Source organism: Penicillium cinerascens (genome assembly GCF_028974065.1).
Source record: "Penicillium cinerascens strain IBT 15544 chromosome Unknown scaffold_4_segment0_segment1, whole genome shotgun sequence".
In the NCBI taxonomy this organism is placed as follows: Eukaryota; Fungi; Ascomycota; class Eurotiomycetes; order Eurotiales; family Aspergillaceae; genus Penicillium; species Penicillium cinerascens.
The window spans coordinates 4,062,742-4,090,273 of record NW_026695298.1 but is presented as its reverse complement, the minus strand read 5'-3'; the positions used below and the strand labels follow the sequence as shown (position 1 = coordinate 4,090,273).

General features: G+C 52.9%; 12 protein-coding genes across 12 annotated transcripts; 4 read left to right on the top strand and 8 right to left on the bottom strand.

The window, feature by feature from the left end:
• Nucleotides 1–230: 230 nt before the first annotated feature.
• On the top strand, nt 231–3,995 carry N7498_010675 (uncharacterized protein; the record flags this gene model as incomplete). Its single annotated transcript, XM_058457731.1, has 5 exons — nt 231–236; nt 330–450; nt 506–850; nt 902–1,521; nt 1,578–3,995. 5 exons carry the CDS (start codon nt 231–233, stop codon nt 3,993–3,995), a joined length of 3,510 nt encoding a protein of 1,169 aa, XP_058304630.1.
• Nucleotides 3,996–4,330: 335 nt separating this feature from the next.
• Nucleotides 4,331–5,119, bottom strand: N7498_010674 (complex I NDUFA12 subunit family protein; the record flags this gene model as incomplete). The annotated part of the gene is made up of 7 exons (XM_058457730.1): nt 4,331–4,379; nt 4,435–4,572; nt 4,627–4,690; nt 4,759–4,839; nt 4,900–4,906; nt 4,992–5,012; nt 5,069–5,119. 7 exons carry the CDS (start codon nt 5,117–5,119, stop codon nt 4,331–4,333), a joined length of 411 nt encoding a protein of 136 aa, XP_058304629.1.
• Nucleotides 5,120–5,265: 146 nt separating this feature from the next.
• Nucleotides 5,266–6,957, top strand: N7498_010673 (CDP-diacylglycerol--glycerol-3-phosphate 3-phosphatidyltransferase; the record flags this gene model as incomplete). Its single annotated transcript, XM_058457729.1, has 3 exons — nt 5,266–5,499; nt 5,552–5,904; nt 5,958–6,957. 3 exons carry the CDS (start codon nt 5,266–5,268, stop codon nt 6,955–6,957), a joined length of 1,587 nt encoding a protein of 528 aa, XP_058304628.1.
• Nucleotides 6,958–7,317: 360 nt separating this feature from the next.
• On the bottom strand, nt 7,318–8,854 carry N7498_010672 (ribosome biogenesis protein LTV1; the record flags this gene model as incomplete). Its single annotated transcript, XM_058457728.1, has 2 exons — nt 7,318–8,782; nt 8,832–8,854. 2 exons carry the CDS (start codon nt 8,852–8,854, stop codon nt 7,318–7,320), a joined length of 1,488 nt encoding a protein of 495 aa, XP_058304627.1.
• Nucleotides 8,855–9,223: 369 nt separating this feature from the next.
• N7498_010671 (ribosome biogenesis GTPase LSG1) lies at nt 9,224–11,224 on the top strand (the record flags this gene model as incomplete). Its single annotated transcript, XM_058457727.1, has 1 exon — nt 9,224–11,224. One exon carries the CDS (start codon nt 9,224–9,226, stop codon nt 11,222–11,224), a length of 2,001 nt encoding a protein of 666 aa, XP_058304626.1.
• Nucleotides 11,225–11,497: 273 nt separating this feature from the next.
• N7498_010670 (uncharacterized protein) lies at nt 11,498–12,996 on the bottom strand (the record flags this gene model as incomplete). Its single annotated transcript, XM_058457726.1, has 4 exons — nt 11,498–12,304; nt 12,359–12,571; nt 12,622–12,867; nt 12,922–12,996. The coding sequence occupies 4 exons, from the start codon at nt 12,994–12,996 to the stop codon at nt 11,498–11,500; spliced, it is 1,341 nt and encodes a 446-aa protein (XP_058304625.1).
• Nucleotides 12,997–13,620: 624 nt separating this feature from the next.
• Nucleotides 13,621–14,158, bottom strand: N7498_010669 (Spo12 family protein). The gene is made up of 3 exons (XM_058457725.1): nt 13,968–14,158; nt 13,822–13,911; nt 13,621–13,767 (listed from the first exon to the last, which is right to left on the bottom strand). The coding sequence occupies exons 1-3, from the start codon at nt 14,120–14,122 to the stop codon at nt 13,680–13,682; spliced, it is 333 nt and encodes a 110-aa protein (XP_058304624.1). The 5' UTR covers nt 14,123–14,158; the 3' UTR covers nt 13,621–13,679.
• A 477-nt stretch (nt 14,159–14,635) lies between these two features.
• Nucleotides 14,636–17,182, bottom strand: N7498_010668 (Sad1/UNC domain protein; the record flags this gene model as incomplete). The annotated part of the gene is made up of 1 exon (XM_058457724.1): nt 14,636–17,182. The coding sequence occupies one exon, from the start codon at nt 17,180–17,182 to the stop codon at nt 14,636–14,638; it is 2,547 nt and encodes an 848-aa protein (XP_058304623.1).
• A 145-nt stretch (nt 17,183–17,327) lies between these two features.
• N7498_010667 (uncharacterized protein) lies at nt 17,328–17,567 on the top strand (the record flags this gene model as incomplete). The annotated part of the gene is made up of 1 exon (XM_058457723.1): nt 17,328–17,567. One exon carries the CDS (start codon nt 17,328–17,330, stop codon nt 17,565–17,567), a length of 240 nt encoding a protein of 79 aa, XP_058304622.1.
• A 902-nt stretch (nt 17,568–18,469) lies between these two features.
• Nucleotides 18,470–20,410, bottom strand: N7498_010666 (putative serine/threonine protein kinase; the record flags this gene model as incomplete). The annotated part of the gene is made up of 1 exon (XM_058457722.1): nt 18,470–20,410. The coding sequence occupies one exon, from the start codon at nt 20,408–20,410 to the stop codon at nt 18,470–18,472; it is 1,941 nt and encodes a 646-aa protein (XP_058304621.1).
• A 3,856-nt stretch (nt 20,411–24,266) lies between these two features.
• On the bottom strand, nt 24,267–24,748 carry N7498_010665 (uncharacterized protein; the record flags this gene model as incomplete). The annotated part of the gene is made up of 2 exons (XM_058457721.1): nt 24,267–24,567; nt 24,630–24,748. 2 exons carry the CDS (start codon nt 24,746–24,748, stop codon nt 24,267–24,269), a joined length of 420 nt encoding a protein of 139 aa, XP_058304620.1.
• Nucleotides 24,749–25,446: 698 nt separating this feature from the next.
• On the bottom strand, nt 25,447–25,818 carry N7498_010664 (thioredoxin family protein; the record flags this gene model as incomplete). Its single annotated transcript, XM_058457720.1, has 2 exons — nt 25,447–25,741; nt 25,796–25,818. 2 exons carry the CDS (start codon nt 25,816–25,818, stop codon nt 25,447–25,449), a joined length of 318 nt encoding a protein of 105 aa, XP_058304619.1.
• Between the last annotated feature and the right edge of the window lie 1,714 nt (nt 25,819–27,532).

Below are 27,532 nucleotides of genomic sequence, written 5' to 3'. Positions count from 1 at the left end.
GAATCAGCACGAGCTTTCACGCTTTCGTAGGCAGAAGATCGCTGTAGAAGGAAAGAAGGTTGGTAATTTTTCGGAGGGTCAAAGCTCGGGCCACATGAAGCCTCGGGTAAATTACCGTCACGTACGTAAACGCAAGCCACCCCTGGGCGATCATCGGCACTCAACTTGGGTTGGCGGCGTGCCAACGCCATTGTCCTTCTCCAACTTCCCTATCTGCGCACTCCTCAACCATGGCGGTACGTGTTTGTTTGATCTATTGACGTCGCGCTTGACTATATTCACTGCATCGACTCGGCCCTGCAACTATACCAACTAACACGTGCGACTAGGGAGGTAATGAGAAGGGACAGCGCTACGCCGTAGCCTTGGACCAGGCGCGTGCTCAAAGCAAATGGGACGAGGTCCCAGAATTGATTCGAAAGGTCACCAAGCACGCACCACAGAGGACATGTATGATCGCCTCGCCCCGCCTCCCTAGATCGCGCTAACGGGAAGCTTCCCCCAGGTTTGATTCAAACAGCGACTGCTGAAACTCGAGTTGTCGCGTATCTACGACAGAAGACCGCCCCTGAAGCCCCCGAAGATGATCCCACGCCTGCGCCCCAGCCCAACCTTCTAGAGCTGATTCCCGCGCTGTTGACAACCATTGACAACAGCGACGGTTCCCCGCAGGAAATAGTCCAAGCGCAAGTCTGCCTGGGATGGATCCATTGGGCCCTGGGCGAGCCCAAGTTGGCCGCAGGACGTCTTCCAAAGGACTTCACAATGACCGTGCACGACTTGCTGAGTGAGGGCGACGGTCTTTCCCCATGGACCGAGGTCTGCATGGTCAAGGGATGCTACATCAAAGGTTCGTCTGTTCCGTGGACTACTCAAGGCTCTTGTGCTTATTACGGTGCAGGATCGGCGCAATCTACAATTACAGGAATAGACGAGACGCTGGAGACCTTTGCTTCGCTGGTTCCGTGGCTAGGCAGCGGGGTGCTAACTTCGAGCACCAACGCGCAGTTCTTGAGTTGGTCCGAAACCATGCTTGGAAAGGGTGCCTTGATGGCGAGTGAAACAGCGACTAGGGCCTCCCCGATGGCGGATCCCAGACATGTGGAAATTGCGCTTCAACTCTTCCGCTTGTGGGCTTCTCTTACCGCGGTGAAGCAAGGGCTCGCCTCCCCACAGACCCTCTATACGGACGCCTCCGGTTCACTTTCACGGGTCGCTATTTGGAAGGCATACTACGGATTCCTCACTACTGTTCTCCAGGACAACCTCATTTACGCCCCTGCTCATAGCGGCGTTCCAGAACGCCCCCAATTGGCTAGCGAGTTGCGGCGCATCGAGGCTATCTGTGAAAACAGTCTGCTCCGTGAAGTGAAATTCCCCACCGCCGAATCCAACAACTCCCAAGTTGAGGAATGGATTGAGTTGGTCATCAAGAATTGGCAGGTTCTTTGTGGGCCGCACTGGCAGGACCAGGATCTTGGCGAAGGGGGTCAGAATGCCGTCGGCCGGAATGTTTTGGACGTACGTGGGAATGATTGACCCTTGCTCGGTTGCAATGAACTAACTTTATTTGACAGATGCTTTACCGCGCAGCAACCAAAACATACCATTCGCACCTTATTCTTCGGCGTTTGTTCCATGTCCATTCGGCCTTGGCAGACTTTGACCTGGCCGTCAAAGCTCTAGACTCTTACATTGAGATTGTTATTGCCGCCAAAGAACGAGCAGAGAAGGGGGCCGAGCTTGGCGAATTAGAGCAAGATGAAACGCTATTACAAACCCTCTCCGAGGGCGTTGCTTTACTCTGCTGCCTCGGATCGTTCGACGAGGCTGAAAAGGCTAAAAAGTTGACGGAACTGATCAGGGAGTGTATCGACAAGCAGGTGGCCGGTCGCGAGGATGGCCAAATCGATGGCAAGCTATTGCTCTCGCAAGGCCCCAACCCTCATAACTCTCGAGAAATTCCCCTTTCGACACTCGCCACTGCCTACCGAGCAGTCGGTATCGGTCTCGCTAACTGGGCATATTACACTCCTCTGAATGAGGCACGTGATGAGATCCGAGCTGAAGCCATTCAATACCTAGAAAAGAGCATCGCTCCTGAACTGGGCGACCGAGGAAACTACTCCTCGCTATATACGCTCTCTATTGCACTGGCCGAAAACCGGGATTTGGACACTGCGATTAAGTATGTAAAATCTGCTTTAGGCTCGCGTGGTCCAGCGCCCGACTCTGAAGATCTCTTCAGGGAACGGGATCTTGTGCCACTCTGGCATTTACTTGCGCTGCTGCTCAGCGCCAAGCAGGACTTTGACATCGCGGAGCGCTCATGCGAAGCGGCTTTTGAGCAGTTCCCAGCCGAGATTTTCGCTAAAAACAAACGCCCGGAGCGACAACCGTCAAGGAACTCGCAGCTTTCCGGTCCTCCCAAGCGCACATTGGTCAGTCGATTGTCAGGTCGAGAGAAAGAACGCATCCTCGAGACTCGTATCACGCAGGTCGCGTTCACCGAGGTTCTCGAGGGGCCCGAGGCTGCTGTCAATCAGAGTGACCAGTTGCTGGGACTTTTCAGCAGTCTGTTCCATGACTTCAACCTTGACGGCGAGGGAAGAACGAAGGCCTCCAAGCCAGAACATTTGGTACCACCCAAGAGCTCTGCCGGTACTACGAAAAGCTTCCGTAGCAGTATTTTCCATCGGAACAGAATTTCTCAACTGCCAGACCGCCGGGCTGATCCAAATGGCTCGAAGCCTTCTACCCCACCCCCACCAGTTCCGGCCGTCTCAAATGGACCTTATGCTGGAGCAGATGCGCCGGCTATCCAAGTCACAGACGGAGATACCCACCTGCAGTCTGATCGGGCATCTACAATTGGGAGATCAGACTCCACGAGGCTGAAGAAACGCAGCAGCAGCTTCATCAGGAATGAGCGGCCTCGTGGTCAGGAACCCCCTCTTCCCAATGGGACGGAGTCCCTGGACATGGTTGGCATTGCGGTGTCTGGAAATACATCACCCGTGTCAGCGAATCATACCCCAACCAGCAAACAACCCCTACAGCCAATTGCACACAACATGAATCCCATGCAACAACCACTTCCAGTCGGGCACAAAAACCAGCCACCGGCGCAAGACGTTCGACTCCCTGGCACCGTTTATCACCGATTCGACTCCCCATCAAAGGCAATTACCAAGTTTTCAATTGCCCAGTCCGAGAAACACGCCCTCGGGTTGCTTATCAAATTGTGGCTTATTATTGCCGGAATGTATCGCCGCGCGTCTTTATTCGATGATGCCCGCGAGGCCTGTGAAGAAGCTGCGAAGCAAGTCGCACGGGTGGAGTCAGTGGCATCATCGTACGAGTCATCTGCGCGGGCTTTTAGCAAGCGTGGCTGGAGTGCTGCCAAGAGCCCCGACGAGCTGTGGGCTGATGTCTACACCGAACAAGGAATGTTGTGCCAGGCTCGATCAAACCCTCATAAGGCCATCAAACACTTTGAAGAAGCGCTCCTGCGCCAGGCCGACCACCCGACAGCGACGATCGGCCTTGCAAACCTCCTCTTAGATATCTGGGACAAGAAGTTGCCGCTTGAGACGGCAAAGGCCGATGCGGACCCCAATGCCTCTCGCCTCTCTCTGCTAACCGAAACTCCCAAGCCGAAGACCGGCAAGGCCGTATCCATTGATGAGCTCAAAGCCTCCGAAGCGGTGGAGACTGTGGAGTCGACAGAGGCTTCTGTCTCCGCGCACGACGTCGGCCCTAAGCACCTTCACCGTCTTGCAGCTCGGGATCGCGCCTACGGTCTCCTTTCCGCGCTGACCAAGCGTGGCAGCTCGTGGGATAGCTCCGAGGCGTGGTACGCCCTATCGCGGGCATACGAGGCCGGTGAGCAGGTCGAGAAGCTGAAAGAGGTGCTGTGGTGGTGCATTGAATTAGAGGACCGTCGGCCGATTCGGCACTGGTCGAATATCGGCTCTGGTCTCTACGTTCTCTAAATCGACAAAGGATCGGAGTCGCTTGATTTGACATATTCTTGTATCTAGTTTGTTTTCCCACCCTGCCCTCGTTTTCCCCTATCATGTTCAACAAATGAGATACCATGTCCCGGCTAGGAATTTAGAGGAGGTTAATTAGTTGCCGGAGAATTTAGCATTGAAAAATCATTGAAGTTTTGAAACAAATTTCTAGTCAAATCATTGGTAGCACAACTTTATGTACATCGCTCGAACAAGCCCCGACTGGATGCTTGCAGAGCTATAAAAAGAAAAACTGAATCAAGCACCAGTACGAAAGTTGGATTCATTTTGTTAGCCCACTAGCCAACATCAATTTACCGCGCAGCAGCAACGGGAGTCCAGGCGGAGTACTTGGGGCGGGTGCTGTGACATCAGTTAGTCAATGCGAGCATGATATGAACGATTCGAGCACACGTACGTCGAGTAGGTCTTGAAAGCAGCCCGGCTGAGGGTGGGGTTGGCGCGGTGGTCGGGCAGCTCCCAGGTACGGTGGCCGCTCTGGATGACCTTGTCGACGGTTGGGGGAGCATCGACCATGTAGGAGATCCAAGCGTGCCTAGAACCAAGATCAGTTTTCGAATTCTCGGCGTGTGGGAAAGGACGTGCTTACCAGCCAGGCTCGATGTGGGAGGCATCGTATTCGTGCTCCTTGTAGTCGACCCATCGTGTGCGGACTGTATGGGAAAACATCCTTAGCGTCCTCTTTCCTCTTAATCATGATTCCTTGAGCGGCGGGTCTTACGGGGAAGCTCCTCCTCCATGTTCTCGAAGTACTTGTTGCCGAAACGGTCGACTCCGATCAGGGTTCCGGCTTTGGTATCACCTGTGATCGTGTGGGGTCAGTTATCTGCCACTGGAAAGGTCAGGAAGGGGCAAAACATACCGATGTACTATGAAACAGCGAGAAAAAGGTCAACGTTAGTCTCCATGCATTCCTATCCATGATATCTCCCATATCCGCGGCAAGTAACGTACGTGCATCTGATGGCCATAGTCCTGGAAAATCGCGTTAGTAAACCATTTTCTCACGATAAAAGGAGCGCGCAACAAACCTTCAGGCCAACTCGGCGCAGATTGCGCAGCGTCCTCATGATGGTCGACATCTTGGCGGTGCAATGGGGGAAAAGGATGGAGACTGCCGAGTCGTGAAGCGAAATGGAAGTCGGGGCCGAATGCAAACACGAAATGTTTGCACCGGCCCTGGTCTCCTTCCCGATTGAGAAATCCTTTTGAATGAGCCAATTCAACCATGTTCGGTCGCATCGGAGGCCAAGCGCTTCGCTGCGCTGCTCGGCCGGTCGTACGTCGCAAAATCCCCGGTCGCAGGTTCTCCGCGCAAACTGCCAATACTACTTCGGCCTCTGCACCTTCGCCACTCGGAGGCATCACCGTCGAGCTCGATCGCATTGCGCCTAGATTCGAGGTCCCGGCCTCCCAGATTACGATCATTGATTCACCGGCCAATTTCTATGCCGCATTGAAGGTGCGTTGTTCCACGGCATCTATAGTCGGGCTATAAACTAACGTGTGCTCAGCATAAAATCCGCAACGCCAAGCGGCGCGTTTACCTCTCCACGCTTTACATTGGCAAGACTGAGCACGAGTTGATCGAGACCCTGTCGGAAGCTCTGCGCACCAACCCAGATCTCAAAGTATCCATCCTTACCGACGCCCTTCGCGGTACCCGAGAAACACCCAATCCCTCAAGCGCATCGTTGCTCTGTTCGTTGGTGCAGGAATATGGACCAGAACGAGTTGAGATTCGGATGTTCCATACGCCCAATCTCACGGGGTCGAAGAAAAAGTTGATCCCTCGTCGAATCAATGAGGGCTGGGGCTTGCAGCATATGAAGCTCTACGGTATCGACGATGAGATTATACTCTCGGGGTAAGAATGGCCTTTCTATTGAGAGGTGTCATGATGCTAATGATATATTCCAGAGCCAACCTGTCCTCGGACTACTTCACTAATCGCCTGGATCGCTACCATTTATTCGACTCCAAAGCCTTAACAGAGTACTACGCTCGCATTCACCATGCAATCTGCAGCCTGAGCTTCCAGGTCCTGCCAGATCCCCAAAATCAGGCGGGCTACCTTCTGCATTGGCCTACCTCAAATGGAGCGCCGTCACCTCTGGACAACCCCCAGGACTTTGTTGCATATTCATCAACTGTTTTGAGCCCGCTCATCCAGGCGCGTGATAACACGCCTGCTGTCCCCTCCTCGTCAAGTCAAACCTTTGTATACCCCGTGGCACAGTTCACCCCCCTTCTAAAGCCCGACACCTCCACCGAGTTCCCAGCTGTCGCCAGTATCCTGGGTCTGTTATCCGAGTCTCCTGCGTTCGCAGGAGCACGCTGGCTCTTCACTGCAGGATACTTTAATATCCACCCTGTCCTTTCTTCCCTCTTGATCTCCAGCACATCTTCCAGTCCTCAAAGCCCAACCACAACCCAGGGCACTGTACTAACCGCTTCCCCGTGGGCCAATGGCTTCTACGGATCCCCGGGTATTTCCGGCATGCTGCCAGCTGCATACACACACCTGTCCGCGCGCTTTTTAGACCGCGTGGCTGCAGCACAGTGCACAAACTCCATCCAATTGAAAGAATGGCGCCGCGGCACAGTCGGCACACCGAACGGATGGACATACCATGCTAAGGGGCTGTGGATCACCCTGCCTGGTGAGGAACATCCCAGCCTGACATTTGTCGGCAGCAGCAACTACACCAAGCGGAGCTACAGTCTCGATATAGAGGTCGGCGCATTAGTCGTGACGAGCGACCCGGCTTTGAAGCAGAAACTGGGCGCTGAGACCGAGTGGCTTCAGAAAGATGCCAAGGCAATCTCGAGAGAAGACCTGATGCGTACGGAGCGGCGTGTCGGGTGGAACGTACGACTTGCGATGTGGATTGTTGAGAAGGTTGGCGGGGCACTCTGATGCTCTGCTTGTATATATAGAACTTGTATAGTTGTGAACGAAGGACCTGTGAATTGCCTGTTCGAGTTAGTTTTACCTTTTCCGGCTTAGCGCCCAAATGCCGTCACGTAGCCTCAAACTTGTCGCGACCCAAAGGGAACAGTGAGAGGAGCAATAAAAGAAAGCATAGATCTGCCGGTTGAAACAGAATGAAGATATTACAGGATACCTTGTCAGTAAATACAGATCAAGTATGTCAAAATATCACATTTTGTCTAACCATTATGATCACTAACACATATGCAAGAAGCGGTTAAAAAGAAAAGCCAAACGCCGAGCCATGGATTCCATTCAATGTCGTATCATGCACAGAGCATCCGTCTAGATGACTTTGTTGCGTGTGTTCGTACCGGAGAACCGAGCCGGGCCCAGGCCCGAGCGGACTTCGTCAAGCATCCGAATACCGATTGCCTCGTTACCATTCTTGCCGCGCTTGTTTTTGGCGCCCCTTCGCTTGGCCTGGGCGCTGGTGTTATCGTCCCAGCTGGCAAGGAAGTCATCCATGACATTGTGAAACTCGCTGCGGGAGACTCCTTCGCCATTTGCGTTGACGAGACTGGGTGCTTGGGATGATGCAGTAGACATGCCAGTCATGCCAGTGGCGCCGGTCATGCCGCTGACCATTGACATGCTGTCGTCGTACTCCTCTTCTTCATCAAGGGCGTAGAGTGCCTCAACTCTGTCGAACCGGTCATCCAGGAGACGGTGGCCTTCGGTACGTGCCAATGCGGACGAGGTCATGGAATATGCGGATGGGTTGGTCAAAGCACCCTTGCGCTTCTTGCGCCGGATCGGAGTACCTCCAGCAGTAAAGGCAGTCGATGCAACTGTCTGCTGCTCAGAGGGTGCGATCGTCGGAGCGGCCGGGACACCAGTCTTGCCGGATTTGGCATCTTTCTTGAACTTGGCGAATTCGTTCATCCAGCCCTGATCGTGAGGGTGAAGATCCGGGGCGGGCTGATCAGCTTGGGGCAGTTCGCCGGGCTCGAGATCTTGCGAGGGAGTCTCGGCATCTTCGGCGAGTTGTCGTGCCTCTGTGCTATCTCTTTGAACCGGTGCCTTTTCAGTCGCATCCGACTCCCATCCCTCATCATCCTCATCTTGGTCGAACAGAGTATCCTCCCAATCACCAGAGTCCATCTCCTCGGCATGCTTTGTCAACTCGCCGAAAATATCGTCATCTTCATCATCAACGAAAGCCTCATCCTCTAGAGCTTCCAAAGCCTCTCGCAGTCGTGGGTCCATGTCTGGCTGGAAGCCAGCAATGGCATCGGGGACGTTCTGCTGATCCTGATAGGTCGGCTTGCGAACGTACGAGGACGCAGTCGAGCGCAGATCACCATACTCAGATCCGTAAAGACTCTGGCCACCGAGGGCGCTCCGCGCATCGCCTTCGTCCAAAGAAACCTGGCGCAACGCATCCTCCAGTTTTAACGCCTTACCCTTGCCCTTGCCTTTCTCAGGCTTGGCCTCCACAAAGTATGCGTCTCCACCGCCAGTGCCGAGCTCGCGCAAATGTTGCATGTAGTCATACTTGGAGTCATCGTAGTAAACGCCGTAGTTGGCAGCCTCACCCTCGTTGCGACGGACGGACTCGTCGTGGAATTCGGACTCAAGTTCGGACAGCTTCCGGAAAGGCTTTTGCGAGGAGGTTGACGCAGAAGAAGGAGCAGGCGCAGGACCACCGACGTGGTGCAGGACTCGGTCCTCTGCATGGGGGTCGTGGATCAACGGGTCATTTTGAGACCGGTGGAAGAGCTGGAAAGTGCTCGCTGTCTTCTTGTCACTGCAATTACATTAGTTGGGATCGACTAGACCAGTTGAAGATAACTTACATCCACTGCTTCTTGGGCGGCATGTTGGCTGGTGATGTGAAGATGGACGCTCGAAAAAGTGAAAAAAAGTGGGATTGATAGGGTCACGTGGGGCTTATCGCTGCCTGACCCCTCGGGTCCTCAAACTGGTGTTAAGCGAGCAAAAGACTGTGAACCGGGTGATTTCTTTATATTTTCACTAGAAAGGCTAGCTTGAATACTGCAATACTCTAATATATTGCAAAACGAAGTAAGAATAAGGAACCTTGTACAAGAAACCAGAGATTTTCACTCTTTAGCCTAGCTGAGTCAGCGTTATCTTATCCGACTGAATAATCCAAAAGATTTCCATTTTCAGGCGGGGTTGAACTTGATCTTCTCTTCAACTTCATACCACTGCACCCTCATTCACCATGGTGTTAGCAAAGTCAAAGAACTCCGTGGGGCTGGGCAACAGCCTCATGAACGACCGCTTCGGTAAGGGCAAAGCCTCGAACCAGAAGAAGGGCTCCCACAACAATGCCATTGCGCGCAAAGGCGTGAACGGCGAGACCTACATCACCAACGAGGCTCAGGAAGCATCATGGGTCAAGATGCGCTCCATCACCGAGCAAGCTGCCCTCGATGAATTCCTTAGCACTGCGGAGCTGGCAGGAACCGATTTTACTGCCGAAAAAATCAACAACGTGAAAATTATCCATACCGATCAGAAGAACCCATACCTCCTAACCCCGACCGAGGAGAAGAATAAAGTTCAGAAGCACCAGAAGAATAAGGGACGGTTGACGGTGCCGAGGCGGCCGAAGTGGGATTCCTCGACTACGCCGGCGCAGTTGGAAATGATGGAGCGTGAAAGTCTTTTGAACTGGCGTCGTGGACTGGCGGAACTGCAGGAGAATCAGGATCTGCTCATGACTCCGTTCGAGCGAAACTTGGAAGTCTGGCGCCAGCTATGGCGTGTTATTGAGCGATCGGATCTCGTCGTGCAGATTGTCGATGCCCGTAACCCTCTTCAGTTCCGCTCGGAGGATCTGGAGAACTATGTCAAGGAGATTGACTCGCGGAAGAAGAACCTGCTGTTAGTGAACAAGGCGGATATGTTGACTCTCAAGCAGCGAGAGTCTTGGGCCGAGTACTTCGAGAAGAACAACATCAACTTCCGATTCTTCTCGGCTCACCTCGCCAAGGAGAAGATGGAGCTTGAGATGCTGAAGGAGTCGCAATCGGACAACGAGGATGACTCTCAGCTTGCCGAAAGGGCGAAGAATCTTGACTTGGAAGAGGATGAAGATGAATCATCTAGTGAGGATGACGAGGAAGCTATGGCCAAGCTCGCCGACCCGGATCAGTCACTCGGACCTCACATTCTCGATGTGGATGAGCTTGAAGCGCTCTTCCTGGCAAACTCTCCCGAGACTCTCCCCCAAGAGGGAGATTCGGACGGGCAACCCAAGCAGAAGACGACCATCGGTCTGGTCGGTTACCCCAACGTGGGTAAGTCCAGCACGATCAACGCCCTCCTCGGAGCCAAGAAGGTGTCGGTTTCTGCGACTCCCGGTAAGACCAAGCACTTCCAGACATTGTACCTCTCCCCCGAGATCATGCTCTGCGATTGTCCTGGTCTGGTGTTCCCCAACTTTGCCACCACCAAGGCCGACCTGGTCGTCAACGGCGTGCTGCCCATTGACCAGCAGCGCGAGTTCACCGGCCCTGCCGCCCTGGTCGCGAAGCGTATCCCCAAGCACTTCATGGAGAATGTGTACGGTGTGAAGATCCCCATCCGACCTATCGAGGAGGGTGGTACTGGCGTCCCCACTGCCAGTGAAATCCTTCGAGCCTACGCCCGTGCCCGTGGTTTCTCGACTTCGGGTCTGGGCCAGCCCGATGAGTCTCGCGCTGCACGATACATCCTGAAGGACTTTGTGAACGGAAAGCTTCTCTTCGTGCACCCGCCTCCATCCCCTGAGGGCGAGCCGGCCATCGACCCGAATGAGTTCAACATGGAACTCTACGACGTCGCTCACCTCCCCCCAAGACGCCAGGCCATTCTCGCCAAGGCCATCGTGGACGTCGACGCCGACCTGGATTCGGAAATCAGTTCTCTCGCCTCTGCACCTTTGGAAACTCACGCTATGCCCGGCCAACGTTCTCGAAACATCGACACGGGTTTCTTCGGCACGGCCACTGGCCCCTCGGCCGGTCGCCTCAGTGTTCCGTTCCAGCACAAGTACACGGAACAGGGCCAGCAGATGCGCAAGCAGCTTACCGGTCGCAAGGAGCGGATGATGATTGCCATGGAGCGTGGCATCGACGTCTCCGAGGTGCGAAGCGGCAGCTCCAAGAAGCATTTCAAGGGCAACAAGAAGCGGGCCAAGGGCAAGCGCACCACCCCCGAGAATGACGACTACAACTAAAAGTGCTTTTTTTTTGTTAATGCTCTTATGATTTGTCCATATCGATGGCTCATGCTCTTTACATACGGGATTTCCATGTCCTGCTGATTTCGATCTGAACCTATCCAGGTGCTTATGCTTAGACATTGCCGGCGTTCGGGATAGCATTAGTTTAAATCCAAGTTATACCACATCTGCAAGTAACCAAGCTTCGAGTAAACCGAAATATCCACATTCTGATATCTTTTGACCTAAGTATCAAATAAAAGCAACGGTATGACTATAGCTCCGTTTTTACAGATGGCTCTTAGCCTTGAACCCAGAGGCAATAAGCAAGCGATCCGACTCCTCACGCTGCCACTTGAGCTTCGCAACGACGGCATCCTTACGCTCGCGGTTCTCCCGACGACCCAGCTGCGCCAGGTGGACCTCATCGGGACCATCAGCAATACGCAGGGTACGGACACCAGCCCACATGTAGGCAAGAGGGGTATCTTGGCAGACACCAGCAGCACCGTAAGCCTGAACAGCGCGGTCGATGATAGTCAACGCAGTCTGGGGCACGAGAACCTTGGCCTGCGCAATCTCCTTCAGAGCAGACTTGGCATTACCCTGATCAATCTTTATAGCAGCGTTGAGCACAACGAGACGAGCAGCGTCGACTTCAATACGCGACTTGGCAATCCACTCCAGGATAACACCGTGCGAAGAAAGAGGCTTGCCGAAGGTCTTCTTGCGGTCGTCGTTGACGCGGGCAATCAGCCACTCCAGAGCCTTCTCGGAGGCACCGATCGTGCGCATGGCGTGGTGAATACGACCGGGGCCAAGACGGCCCTGGATAATCTCGAAGCCGCGGCCCTCGCCCAGAACCATGTTGGACACGGGGACCCGCACGTTGTTGAAGGTGATGTGGCCGTGGCCGTGGGGAGCGTCATCGTAGCCGTAGACGTGCAGCATGCGGTGCACGGTGATGCCGGGGAGGCCGGTGGGCACCAGAACCACGGACTGCTGGCGGTAGGTGTCCTTGTTGTTGGGGTCTGACTTGCCCATCACCAAGTAGAGCTTGCAGCGGGGGTCACCGGCACCGGAGGACCACCATTTCTATTTGGAGTTAGAATGAAACTGCAAGAGATGTTGAGAATTTGGGACACATACCGAGCCATTGAGGACGTACTCGTTGCCCTCGCGGCGGATGTTCAACTCGATGTTGGTAGCATCACTGGACGCAACGTCGGGCTCGGTCATCAGGAAAGCAGAGCGGATCTTGCCGTCGAGCAGGGGAGCAAGCCACTCCTGCTTCTGGGAATCGTTGCCGTACTTGGCCAGCACCTCCATGTTACCAGTATCGGGAGCAGCATTGTTCGTAGCCTGTAGTCCATTAGCTGTGATCTGTTCGACGAATGTCCAACACAACGTACCTCGGAGGCAATCTTGCTCTTGCCCAGCAACTCAGCCATCAGACCGTACTCGACGTTGCTGAAGCCAGCGCCCTGCTTGAAGTGATTCTTGGGCAGGAACATGTTCCATAGGCCGAGCTTCTTAGCCTTCTCCTTCAGCTGTTCCATCACGACGGGAGTATTCTGCCATCTCTTCTCGCCCTCACCGAGCTGGGCGGAGAATATGGCCTCGGCGGGGATACAGTCCTTCTCGACGAACTCCTCGACCTGGGAATATGCTTAGCATGGGGTTGCAGTACGGAAATGGGGACCGCGATTTACCAAGTCGAGAGTCTTCTTAGCCCGGTCGCTGACGAAGGGCAGAGCGATCGGAGGAATACGGGTAGAGGCAGACATGATGAGTAGATGTGTGAAAAGATGGAGAAGAGAGGAGGGCGAAGCTGAATATAAGCCAGGCCATCGAGTTCAGAACTGCGGAGTAGCGTGGTGTGGAGAAGCCGAGAGCGGGTTTTTGCCGAGGCCCAGCTACGGCTGGCGGTTGGTGTTCACTACATACTATTCTCTCCGCCATCGGGTACCATTCTAAGAGAATAACTATAGCGTAGTGTAACATGATTAGAAATACAGCGCAGCTTTGAATTTCCTGCGCACTAAGCGTTGTGTACTTATCTACGCAATGGGCGACCAGCCTCGGCCAAATCTCCGAAGCCGAGCATATACAAAAGGAACTCAATCATTAATTGCTCCTAATCCCAAGTCCCAATGGGTCTAATTTCCACTGAACAGATTCCATAGCCCCAGAACCCCCTTTACCAAAATACAAAAATACAAAAACCAGTCACACAAAAGGCATCGCGGGTCATCACAAAAGAAAAATAAAGATGATGCTGCGGTGTAGACACAACACTCGGCCCATAAATGCAAGACCACTCTAACAATATAGTCCAGTCCAAAAGACGCCCAGCGCCATGCAGTCGGCAGATAGATATAGCAGCCGGGGAGGGGGATTGAGCGTAACGCAGACACGCGAGCGAGAAGCGAAAAGGCAAACAAGGCGATTAACAGGAGCAGAGCACGACCTACTCGGTTGCTCGGCTCTTCTCTGCGGATGATTGCTCGTAGCTCTTCTTGCCGAGCTTCGCGAACAGCGACTGGGGCTTGCCGGCACTGTGTGTGCACGTTAGCTTGTTATCCTCTTGTCGCCGGGTAAACAACACGTACTTCTTAAACCGCTTGCCCTTGATATCGCTCAGCTTCTTGGTACATGGGCTCATGAGCTCGTCGGACGGAGACACATAGGCGGTGGGTTGCCTGGAGGAGGCTGTTAGTCTGATATTTTTATTACAAGGGAACGCGGTTCAACTCACTTCTCGTCGTTGTCAAGCTTCCCCTGCAGTGTCTGGCGGTGACACTCCATTGATGAGAGATCGGCCTTCATGTCTGACTTGTCGGTGTTGGTGTTGGCGAGGTGGGTGTTGGTGTCGCGGTCCGCGAGGGGCTGGGTTTGCGTTGTGGAGTCCATTGTGTATGTGAGTGTACAAGGTTTGAAGAGTGTCGACGACGAGGATCAGAGAAGATACAGGATGATCAAGATCGGATAAGAGGAAAACGTGTTGTTGGTGCAGGTGGGCGAAAGAAATGTGCGGTTTGATTGTTGGCACGGCAACCGCTGCTTGCGCCCTGGGATCGCGATGACCGTATATGACGCACCCGCACAGGGCATTCCGCGGCAGGTTTCTTTGATCTTTTATTTATTTGTTTAGTTGTTTTATTTACTTGGATTATGGGAAAGTTTAACCGAGCAATGCAAACAATGATTAAATGTCATAGTACAGTGGGAATCATATCGTATGTCGTCCAAATGTACCCCCTCCAAAATGGAATGCCCAGTAACGCCGTAAATCATGAGGAAACAATGCATATGATGAGACATGCCTTGAACTGCCAGGGCAAATACAAGGTTATTGGTACCAGCCAATATAGGAAGTCCCCTTACTCGGGGCCTGATGACCTGGTGAGTCGCTCCTCGGACTCCTCAAGAAGACTTCGGGTCTAGGAGGTTCTCGTCCTCGCTAGCCTCGTCTAGTCCGAGATCCATCGTATGACCACCCAAGCCGGGTGGTGTACTACGGGACCGAAATTGCGGTGTCCCGAGCGTAGGCACAGTCATTGAGTCTGGCGAGGCTGGCCGGTTGGCCTTTTCATCCTCAATCCCGACCTCCCGGGAGACGTCGGACGTCGGGGTCGGTGGAATGTATTGCACCGTCGGGCTAGCCGGACTGTCCTGAGAAGAGGAGCTATCTGAAAGGTTCCGCCTGTGGAGGGCGCTTTCATGGTGCGAGGAGGTCGGCCGTGTGGATCCAGGGCTGGCCGAGGGTGAGACAAATATTGGGGATGAAGATCGCAGGCTGTAGGACCGAGCGACCATTCGCTGGACGCGTGGGAATTCCATGTAGTTGCTGACAGATCCTCGCGAGAACAGTACTAGTGCGAAGCAGCACAGAACCATGATGCTTTGGATGACCGTCACGCGTTTCTGGAAGACTAGCTCGTCGGCCAGCACACCCAGCTGGGCACTGATGGAAGTCACCTCGTGATGATAGCGCACGCGCTGGTGCTCGAATTCAAAGGCAACGGATTTCCAAACATGGTCGTATTGTTCTCGGAATTCCCTCAGCTCGTTGAGAACGGTGACGTTCAAATTCTCAAGGAAATTGGATGTTTTTGAGAGTTGACGTTTCTCAACTTTGTTGAAGGCATCACGAAGAATGCGAGATTGCTCTTCAATATAGAGAAGCGAAAGAGTCGAGTTAGATTCAAGCATTTGTAGTCGCTTGTGAACGGATTTGAAGAATGACTCTTGGGTTGTCGGGTTTGAAGGTGGAGGTTGTGTGGATGTCGGTCGAGTTGACTCCGGAAGCGCACTGTTTTGCTCCTCCTTGGGGTTCATCGTGGGTTTACCCGTATTCTCGACGGTGGAATTTTGCTGTACAGGCTCTCCGGGGACAACTGAAGCATCAGGTGTCGTTGCCACAGCTTTCGGCGATTCACCGGGCTTTCGAGCATCTTCGGCCGTCGCTGGGGCGGATGATCCGGATTGGGTCGCAGGAACACCATCTCCTGTTGTAAGTGTCGAGTTCACCGTTGGTGGTGAATCCGGCTGATCCTTGGTGGCAGTTCTCTCCGGAGTAGCCCTTGCCGGAATATCGTTGATACCACATGTCTCTGCAGGTCTAGTCCCTAGACCAAGGAGGGTTGCTTCCACTGCGGTGAGACGATGGAGGCATATCTCCTGAGGCTGTTCTTCAATCTTGGTCTCTTCAACTCGAGGCTGAACTTGTTCTGTTTGTTCATCTGCGGGGAGCTCGCCAATTTGAACTGGCTCCACGACCTCTTCATCATCTGCCCGGCCACTCTCGTCGTGCTTGTACTCCTCCATCATGGTAGTTCCATGCACACGAATGAGACTGATAGGGCAGTAGAACTCATGGCCATAGTGCGTCAAGAACTCAATTCGAAGATACCGAGCCCAAATAAGAGAATTCTCAACCGCAAATGCCTGCACCTCGCGCGTATTTCTCGCTTCGTATACGCCCAGTTCTTTCCACTGGTCCGGCTTTGCGGGATACCGGTCAGAAACGCTGACTCGAAAAGTGTGGAAGATCGAGCTGAAGAATTCGTAGTTTGCCAGGACAACGGTGTCCACGAGAATATCATCACACAGTTCGAGGATCAGGAACTTGTTCTGTGCTCGGCACTCGTTTAACATGTAACTGTCCTTATTCTCAACCAGCACGGAAGACGAGCCCTTGCACTCGGAGTTCGTCTTGAGTACCGTTGCCGCACAGTCAAAGGACGCATAGTTAAAGCGCTCTTTGCACGTAGTCCCGGCATCCTTGCGACGCGATCCGTCTTTCTGGATGATGCCATGTGCAGGAACATGCTCATCAGCCTCGCCATACAATCTGTCGGCATAATGCGATGGAATCGGCGTGCCCCAAGCCGTAGGGCTTGCCTCGGATGTCTCTGCACCAAAGCCACCAAAGTCCAGTTCGATCTCCCCATCATCCCCTAGCGAGTCCAACGCATTATTAATCCCAGGTTGCCGCCGACCTTCTTTGCCGACCGCCGCAGCGCGTCTGCTCCCTCCAACATTCTCGGCGGATTGTCCGGCATTGGCCAGATTCTGTTTCTTCCAGTCTTCAAACGAAAGGAAACTCGCACTATCCAGTAAGGAATCCGTATCCTGATCCTGCTCCGCGGTTTGTCCTGCCGCTGCATCTGCCGTTCCTGGAGGAGGAGCAACAGATTCTAGACCGGGGGTAGCTCGAGTTTCCATTGCCGATGCCGTCTGGACTTGGTATCGTCCCCAGCGAGTCTCCGGACAGATCGGAAGCTGGAAAGGCTCGGCCTCAGTCTCCCACAAACTCGTAGCCGGACATATCGTCTCCGGTATCGTCGCGGGATCCGACGACTGCGCGGGATCTTGAACAGCCGGGTTCGCAAGCGCGCCACCGGCAAATGCAGCAAATACCGAGGCCGAATGCACCCAAGCCATCCATGACCGTCGCGCATCTAACATCTTGACGTTGTGTGGGCGATAAGCAGTCACCGTCCACGTCTCTCGCGATGACTCCCAGCCACACGCCCCAAATGACCACCGGTACTTGGCTCGCGCAGACCGAGAACAGAAATTCTGCTGATAGAATCACTCCGAAAGACCGATAATGATGATTTATGACGTGCGCATGGTCGAGGGTGGAAGCGAGGCCAATCGCAACCTTGATCGTTATGTCCGAGGATTCACGGGTGTCTGGAGGGGGGAGGGCGGTGATATAGAGGTTGCTGAGTGGTACGATATCGGGGCGCTTTGGGGAGTAGCTAAGCTAGTCGAGGAGAAGGCTGAACAGAGCGACACATCGAGCTCAGATGGCGGGAAAGTGGACCTTGGCATCTCAACCGTTTGACAGCTGGGGTCACCGCCTTCTTGACCGCCGGTCTACTGGTGGCTGGTAACATTCTTGTCCATGGTTTTCTAGTTTGCAAGTTGTCTAGACCTTAGCTGTCTAGATACTATACATAATCGATAAGGTTGCAGCCTCAAGCTACAGGGTGAATGGGACAAAAAGTGTGCAGCTCAGAGCACAGACTGCGCGAGCTCCCACCGCTCTTCCAGACCCACCAAGCTCCTAGGGAATGAAACTTAGTTTCCTGACCTACCATGGCCTATGCAAGAGACGTCAACACGACAAAAGGTTTACTCTACTAACATTTTTTCTACGTTTCAGTCTGCAAGTAAATCTTTCTTCACGGATGGTAATCAATTTTCCCCTCGACTGTCCCACGGACCTAGATACAGTACACACACACGGGATTCAGTACACTTGGTCAAAGAGAAAAACGGCCACGACCGTCTCAGCATGAGACGAAACGAGGTCAACAAGGTCAACCTCCACGCAATCACAACGCCAGCTCCCACATTTCAGTCGTTTTGTGTCCATATGTAGAACCCCAGAAAGTCATCCCCAAACAGATCCACCCCGCCTTCTAGTCTTTTTGGTGCTCAACGTCTCCGCCATGCTCCGCTGTCCACGGCTTGATATAGTACATAGTTTGGAGAATTTAATAAAGCGAGCGAAAGAGCCGAGGACAAGGCTGCAGCGCGATCGTGCATCGAGTTGAAGAGCAGACGGAGACACCAGCAAACACTCAAAGTCGAAAACGAGAGAGACAAGACAAGAAACAAAATTAGTTTATCGTTGGTAAATTTTTTGAACTTTTTTCCCAACTGAATCGAATAAACCTGAGGACGTGAAACGGCTGAAAGAAAGGGGAGTGGCGATGTCAATGTAAGCATAGGCGAGATATGCTACAGGTGGAGGTCGTGCCACCCGCCCACGAGATCGAGATCTTCGTCAAGGCTGCCGTCGTAGGATGAAAATTTGACGGGAGAATGCTTGGGAAATTCCACGTGTTCACGACGCCAGTCCTTTTCGAGGAATAGGCGGCGGCGTCGGTCAGGCTGAGGTGACTCACGCTTGGCTCGGGGCGACTGATCGAACCCGGAGGAACCAAGGCCCCAATCGCGTCGCCAGTTGTTGGCGGCTCGCTGAGGACTGAAAAGATCGCGGGTCTTGCAGTTGCGACGCTTGTCACCAAGTTCCGCCCACTTGTCCACGTTGGAGGGCTTGGGAGAAGGCTGGCGGAAGGGACGAGGCGTACTGTTGGAAGTTCCGCTGTCACTGTCGACATCGAGGGACTTGGCTCGGATCGCACGGGGTACGGTAGGTTGATCGACCGGAGTGTTGGTTCGGTCATCGGAGGGAGCGGAGGCCGGCTCGCGCAACCCGTCCAGGGTATCCGGGAGGTGTTTACCCTGGCTTTCTTGGCTCCAGCTACGAGAGTTCTGCTCACGGCGTTGCTGAAGCTCAAGATCTTCATTCTCGGACTCTTCCTCCTCCTCGTCCCAGAGATCACTCCAGCTCTTTGAGATCTGGTCATTCGCGTTCTTGCCGAAGACCATCGACAAGGACGGCAGGGGCTTGCTGGCATGACTGGGCAAAGAACCGGTGATGGGGACGGGATCGGATCGAGGAAGGAATGGCATGCTGCGTTTGCCATGGAGGTTGAGTGAGCGGAAAGACTCGCCCATGGCAGAATCCAAGACCGAGGCCATCGACGGGGTGTCGAATTGTCTCGAGAACCACGAAGTACCTGCCGCCTCAGAGGGTGGGAACAGATCTTCGGAGTAGCTCTCGTTGTCCGGAATGACGGACAGCTGTCGGACGGGCTGGTGTGGGCTTGACTGCAGTGCCTTGGCCCAAGGGAAGGAATCGCCCTGGTTGATATAGGGGCTCTGAATGGAGGGGGTGCGCAGAGGCTCGCGGTTGGCACTGGCGGTGATAACCTCGCGGTCCTCGGTACAGAACTCATCCAGGGACTCATCATCGGTAGTAAACGACACAGCCCGCAGGATGCACAGACGCACCTCCGCTAGGGAGCGCTTCTCGGGGTCAATGGCCAAAGCATGAGTCAGGATCTCGTAAGTGTCCTGAGACATGTTGGGGAAGATATCGAAGAGTGATTGGCGGTCACGCACGTAATCCGCAAAGAGGACATCTGACTCGGTGGGTGTGACAAAAGGATTGCGGGCGAACAGAATGTTCAGCAAGCAGATGCCCACGGACCAAATGTCCGCCTTGGCTGGCGAGTAACCAGTGGTACCCGGTTCGTATTGTTCGGGAGCCATGTAGCGGTCACTGCCAACGCAGGCCTCATAGCACCACGAATCTCGGGTAGCAAGACCGAAGTCACCAAGCTTCATGGAGCCGTCAGACGTCAGGAAAATGTTCTCGGGCTTGATGTCACGGTGATAGAGACCGTTGGAGTGCATGAAATCAATGGCACTGATCAGCTGCAGCATGAAATCCCGAACGTGCTCAGTCTCCAGAGGACCCCGGTTGAGACGAATGGCTTCGTACAGATCACCATTGGCACAGTATTCCAAGACGAGGTACATGTGGGCCTCGGTCTCGAACGAGTGAATCAAGTTGACCAGGTTTGGGTGAAAGCGGAAGCGCCGGTGGCACTCCAACTCTTCGAAGCGATCGTCAACGAGAAGCGGGGCTGACGGATCAGACGCAGAGGGCTTGGTCAGGCACTTGATGGCGACCTCCTGGCCGGTCTTGGTATCCGTGGCGAGGAACACCATACCGAACGAGCCGTGGTTGAGCGGGGCAACCGTTCGGAATCGACCATCCAAGAGTCGACCCTTGACGAAATTGTCCTTGAGGCACTCCATGGTCGACATGGTGAGCAGTGATCTCAAGAAATCAGGTCAGGGAACCCGGGGGAGGAGATGCGGAAGGATGAAGAGGTGTGGGGAAGGTGAGGTGAGAGGAGGTGAGGTAAGAGAAGGTTCAACGAAAACAACAACAATCTATGAACCGCTCCAAAAAGTACACGTGTAGAAACGTGTCAAACAGCAACCAGGCTAATGGGTGATTAAGTGTTCAAGAAGAGAAAAACCAAGCCTGCGAGCAACAAAAACGAATCAGGGCAGTTGGCGAGTTTCTGATCGGCTCAAGTGTGTCATAAAAATATACCGGTCGAACAGAGTGAATAGACAAGGGAAAAAGGCAAGAGATGGTGGGAAGGCGCAGTGACGGCGCGGCTGAATGTACCCGGTGAGGGTTATGTGACGCTTAAGAAAATGTGTAAAGACCGTTATGTGCTCATTTGTATGTCGTTTTCGTTGTGAAGTGGCGAGGGCCTGAAAGTATTGAACGAAGAAGGTGTCACAAAGGAATGGACAAAGAGGTTGAGCGGAAAACGGAAAGGCTGAGGAATCGGAGGTGAACGCTGCGTGATATCGTAATTTGAAAGGAGAAAATATAGAAAAGACGGGAAAAAGGAGCCTGTGAACACCGGGTTCAGGGAGTGGCCGTGACTCAAATAGTTGAGATTAATGAGTCATGAGTGGACCGATTGAACAGGAAGGGTAAATGTCGAAGTCGAAGGGAAGTTCGAATCGAAAGAAAGTATTCGAATCGATCACCAGGCTCAGATCAAGCTTGACAGTCGAGACGAAACAGTTGGGCGTTGGGATCCTGGGAGGACTACCTTCCGATTCCAGGAGTCGGAAGAGACAGAGTACTCGATGCCAGGTTCCCGGCTAACGTGGATTCGAAATCGATCAAATGGCAGATGTCACCAAGCACGTATAGAAGGATCCGCAGCGTGAAGAGACGACTTTGTGATGATTGGACGGACAAAGACGATGGCGAATGCAAGTGGCGGAAAGATCACTTGAATCAAATGATGATTTCACTCGGAGCAACGAGTCGGGTTACGACTCAAGGATGTTCCTCGAGATAGAAAAGGATGAGAAGTGGCGGAGGGGAGAAGTCGAGGAGAGGAGGCGAAGCACTCGATGGACCAGCGGATCCGCAGGAGACGGTCGCAAGCAACGAGTACTATCGATCCCGTGAGAGCGAAGGAGACGAAAGGGAGAGGATGAGGCGGAGAGGTGACGAAGAGGTGACGAAGAAGTGAAGAGGGGGACCGGAGACAAAGGGCGAACGAGGGAAGGGGGTTATAGGAGAGATAGGGAAGGAGAAGATCAGGAGATGACTCTGAGCAGGTTAAGTTAGTCACTGGGTGGGGGAAACCGGAGCGACTCCAGGCAGTGCCAACCGTGTGACGGTATCCTTACGCGTTCCTAACGGGTCTTCCTCGTGGGCCGAGTGGGTGTGATCTGCATTCACCACCTTAATTTGGGGGGCAAAGCACCTGGGCCGTTTCCGTCCCGGGGTATTGTGACGATACCGGTATCCGTCTTACGCCACGCAATCCGCAGTCCCCAACTTTCATGAACCTTCCAGACATTCCATGACCCTTGGGCGTCACTGGCCGAGACCTCGGAAATACATCACCGCCGGATTCCAAGTGTTTCGAAGTTGTCTACGAGCACGAAGAATCCAATTGATCTGCATTATGGGGACCATGAAAGGCGTAGACCAAGGTTCACCTGAGGAGAGAGTCCCAAAGTTTCCTGGGACCTGCAGTATACAGTCTACACGGTAGCAGGAGCAACAGAGCGGCGGCAGCAGGGGTACCAGCTCGGGCACTGCGTTTCGACCGCGGGCGGATCATGGTGGCGCGCTATCCCCGATCCGTCGGGGCGCGCGGTGGATTCTGGGGCAACGCCAATGAGGAGCCCGTTACCGAGCACTATTTCCAGGGTGCATGACGCGATGGAGTGGAATGGTGTGATTGCTGTTGATTGGTGCCTCTGCCCCTAACATGCAGGCCCCGGAGTTTCGTTGCCGCTCTGCTGTGTACACAACTGCTGTCCCTCGGCCCCCCTGTTCCCCCTCTGCATTCGGCCCCATCGGGTCTGGCAGTCTAGGCCTATCTGAGATTCTTCTCTACGCGCCCCCCAACGCGCCAAGGATCCATTATGCTATGTATAGTAGTTCTTCAAGGATCATTTTTGGCGCGCGGGACTTTCGAAACGGACACTGTTCCAGAGTGGGAGACCCTCCTAGGCTTCTGCGGGGTTTTGGCATAATCGAGGTATCAGGGGGCATTATTGTTGACGATCCCACCGATCCGGTGGACCTTGTCTCCTTACGGCGAGACACGTACTGTACTCGGGAGGGTGGAGCATGCCCACGGCTGTCATATGCAGAAACTCCAGAGAGAGGGAGAGAGAGAGAGAGAGAGAGGGATGCTGCCCTATGTTCCTTGGCACGTCTCAAACAGCACTTCGGGGCAGGGAGTTCTGACACCCACGCAGTCCGGGTCTTTGTCCCGGTCCAGCGGTGAAGGACGGTCTGGCCAACAACCTCTGACCGCCTCCTGCGAGGGTCGGTAAGGTTTGTCCTTGCAGGCGATCGAGGCATTTCTTTGACTGGCAGACTATGCCATTTTTCCCATGACGTGGCTGCACGGCCATCACGCGGCGGAGACTCCTATACACCATCCCCTCTACCCGGTACCACCCCCTGAACTTCGTTGAGCTATGGTTTGGATTGACCATCAAATGGCAACATATTAGGCAAAATATGGCAGGGGATATGCAGTATCTCGTAGTGTACTGTACTCGTAGTACTCCGTACACGGCTCAGATTCGGATCTCCCCCCTCCATCGGCCGTCGCCGTTAGCACCCTACCTGCATCCATATTTCCATGCGTTTCGTCATTCGGCGTTGAATGAGTATCATAGGCGACCATTCCCAAAGCCACAGGCCGACCCAACATGCGCCGAGAAAAGATAACGAACCACGAAACGGTCATGGCAAGAGTACACACCATCGAGCCTTCCCGTGTCCTCATGATGATCCACAGTGATCCTATGAGTCGCAACGTGTTCCCTTTCGGTGATGACCCCGCGTTCACAGTAGATTGACTTCGGTCCCGGCTATTCAGCTGAGGCCCAACGCGAACGCACATGAAACGGGATCGGTCTCCGTGGCCCAGATAAATGATAAATGATAACGCCGCTTACCGAGCACAGTCCTATGGGCCGAAGTAGAGTTTGTCCTGTAACTACCGGTACCGGTCCTGGAAGCAGACTCCATCGAGACCGATAGAGACGATAAGATGCCCCTCTACAGTAGGCCCGAGATAGCAGCAGATACCACACCCGTGGGACGCGGTTATCACCCTATTTTGCGATCCTATCGACCCCGCACGATCGTCATTCCAAGGTCATTTCGGTTGAATTCTAAATGACATTTCTCTCGGGGAATTTGTGCTACGGGAGACCACCGATAATGGGCGTCTGTGTTGGGCCTAGTGGATGGGGCGGGACTACTGCAAAAGAGGGGGGCCATCATCGTGGTTTGGTTATCGGCCGCTTGAGATAATAATCAGATCGGCCTGGTGGCCCTGGTGATTTCTTGTTTTCCAAACCCCCGGGCCAAGTGAGCTGGGGGTTCTGTCACAGGGGTGCACACCTTTGGATTCGTTCGAGGGGGCCCTGGGGCCTTGGGGCCCTGCTCAGTTGGGGCCGGCTTGACTCCAAAAGCGATCCGGTGTTTCTGATTGCCAGGTGACCCGGGCGCAAATACCAAATTCCCCGGATTTTGGCCCCGGGGCCAACAAATGGCCCAAGATTGAGAATTGGCTTTGTTGAATATCGGCTGTGCTCCCCTCTCTCCCTATTGGATAGCTCGGCCCCAATAGCCATCGTCCACGAGAGCAATACCTTGTTCAGGGCTGACAACGTCCTCGCCATTCCCGTTGCCAGGGCCATCTGGTCTCGTGCCCCGACTCCTCATTTCGATGGCCTTCTCCGACCGTCTGTAGATCCTACGCAAAATATAGTTCCCAAATGAGATGGCTGGGACAGGGCTAAGCAAAAACACGAGGGTCGTGCAACCTCCCACCCATTTAAGACCTTTTTGATCGCGATCGGGATGCAGGGTCCATTGGCTCGGAGCGAGCTTGGACTGTGCATCGCTGGGACGCAGCGTATGTACAATGTGCAGTACAGCGTACATCGTGCAGAGCATTGGACGTACGTGAGCCCACCGCCCCTATTGGTCTTTTTCTCTCCGTATGCGACTTGGATTCCGCATGCAGGCCAAACTAAAATCTTGTTCTGAATCATCTCCATGCCGGAGATCGTCGCCTCAGGCATATTTTACTGGACACTGAGATGTGTAGACTTTGCTTTTACTCGTTACCAGGGAAGCTCGGAAAAGACTGATAGGGTACGATTTGAAAAGTATCAGCGCTCACATGGTCTTCTTGGAAAGGGTTGTCCGATGCAGTGAGGTAGATTATCAAAATTACCCCGGCATCAGCTAGTCTATACCTGCCGAAACGGCCCGTGGTCACACACTATGTAGAATTTAAAAATATATTACCCTCTAGACACTCACGCCTTGTCACGCCTTGTTTTCAGTCCGCGTCCGAAATAATGTAGCACGGATGAAGCACATCACCACTGATGCTAGAACGGCTTCGCTATAATATACTCAATATCTTGGGTCTTTAATTTGAAGACTATTATCAGTTATATTCCATAGTATCAGGAGAAATCCCGGGCTCAAAAGCCGTTTTGGAAAGAGCGCCTCATAAAAAGGCAGACGAGCAAATAGTAGAACTTATATGGTCAACCTTTCACAATGTTTCCGATTCCGAATCATATCACGTTTTTAAAATAATATGAACTTGGTAAACGAACTGGGTTTCTACAGACAAGCTCATCACCACTCATACGACATTCAATGGCACCTTTTTTGTGGGTAGAAAAACAATCAAGTATTGCCGATCTTATTTCTCAAGAAATCCTTCCTTCTATTGGCCTGAGACAGGAATATAGATGTGATTTATTTAAGATTCATACTGTGCAACCAGTTTCTGAAGGTGCTCAGGATCGAGTCCGACCACTTCCCCGACCTTCTGTCCGTCTTTGAATACCATGAATGTCGGAAAATCCTTAATACCAACTTGCTCGAAAATTTCCTTCTCATGACTAACGTTCACCGTATAGAATTCCGGACCGGAAATCTCTTCCGACAGCTTTTCGAAAGAAGGTGACAATATTTCACAAGGCTGGCTCCAAGTTGAGTAGAAATTGATAATGATGACGTTCCCATTATGTATGACCTCGTTGAAACTCGCCTTGCTAGAACACTTTTAGTAATTGTAAATGATAGGCAATATATGAAATTTATCATACCCACTAAGCGCAGTCACGACCATCGTGTCTTTCAAAAGAGGGGCGGCACTTGTCTTGGAGGGGTATGGAAGTGACGTGCTGTGATTATGTGGTATACGGATGTACTAATATGTTCACGAATTGGTGAAAACTGTCAGCTAGCCAGTTTAAATACTTGGCGCTTGCTTGGAGGATTCCGTGGATTTTGTTCCACTTTTGAACATTTAGCTTAAATGGTAAATAGTTGCGGCAGACCTGCCACACGTTTCGATTGCCGGCGGTCCTTTCGTAGCATTGTTATCTCAGGAATCGGAGCCTATTGGTGTAAATCTCAGAAGTGGGGCGAAGCTCGCGCTGTAGATGCGCACACCGCTTGTTTTCTGAATGCGATAGGTTGCTTAGGCAGCGTGCAAGAGACTTTCGGGGTAATAATTTACGCTGTGATTGGGTCGTCATATCCAAATCCTCGATGTGCTATGCAATTAAGTAAACGTGCAGCTAGGTCTCAGTAACACGAGCTCTCGGCTCTTGCCTTAGGTCTATTAACCAGGATATGTCTCTACTAGAGATATATTAAGAGAAGATAGTGGGGACTTTCTCTGGCCAAGTTTAGTTTAGGGCGATCTAATTAGGGCACTGGGAAAGAAAGCGTGAGTGTCTAAGAGGTAATCTGTTTTCGAATTCTACTGCACAGTACTACAAATAACATTGGAACTTTATAAGGATTTTTTGGGCTGTCTTTTGTGCTTGCAATTCCGGCACCTAGCCAAAACTAAATAACTATAAAGGAATGAATAATCCACAAAAACACAAGTCGTCGGTGTTTGGAGTAATCATTTCTTCCATGGAGCGCTAACCGCTGAACTCTTTTGATTTGCCGATATAAAACATTCAAGGTATTCAGTCTTCATTCTTCGTGGAGTAGATGAGAGCAGAGTCGGTAAATCGTGTAGGCAATCAAGGGGGTGTTACACACACTGACATCCCCAGCCCCATGTTTCAGGAAAACACCACACACGGACGTTGAAGTCCCAGAACTCAGGTCAGTGCTCAGTAGGGTGTCCCCTTTTGCGTATGTAATCAGTGTAATCACGAAGTGACTCGTGTGTTTGACAGGTCAATTCTCTTCAAGCGGTTGCCAAGTCAACGCAACCGGAGCATGGCATGGCCCCTCCTCAATTCACACCTTGCATCGAGACTCGACGTAATAATTGGATGCAGTCTACATCCCAACCTGATGTATCCGTACATGTACTCAACCCTCGAATTCTGTCTCAACCCTGTGTACGCCCTAGACTCCTGGAACAGATCCGTTTGTCCCAGTTTGTTTGTACAGTGGTGTTGCAAGAGTTTGAAATCACCTTATGTACCTTTCTTTACCGCCTGCTTGTTAGAAGCACACTAACGCCCGTTGAGAGAATATGAATGGTGGAACTACTAATTGCCGGCAGAATAAATAGCTCGGTACCTAAAAGGGTTTCAAACTCTTGGAACGCCACTGTACCTCGACAAAGGCGCATTCTAGACTACCCGTAGCTTTGGTTACCGTCCTCGGCACTATTTGCCACCTAGCTGAGTGAATCGCTTCCGCATTCCAACTCGCCCGGCCAACGTCATTTCTGTAACCACCCGTCCGATTGTATTTCTGGCGCTGTGGATCATGAGTGTGGCCACCTTATTACGCGTAGGTGGGCGATGATGTTGAGACAATGTTTAAAACGGGCTGGAGTTGGTTGCCTGCCAACGACAGTGAAGAGC

What these genes read in the sequence shown, in the direction of transcription:
- N7498_010669 (XM_058457725.1), bottom strand. Translation starts at nt 14,122, where the DNA reads ATGGACTCCACAACGCAAACCCAGCCCCTCGCGGACCGCGACACCAAC. An exon ending in AAGCTTGACAACGACGAGAA is followed by an intron (nt 13,912 to 13,967) that starts GTGAGTTGAACC and finishes AGCCTCCTCCAG; the next exon opens with GCAACCCACCGCCTATGTGT. An exon ending in AAGGGCAAGCGGTTTAAGAA is followed by an intron (nt 13,768 to 13,821) that starts GTACGTGTTGTT and finishes GTGCACACACAG; the next exon opens with TGCCGGCAAGCCCCAGTCGC.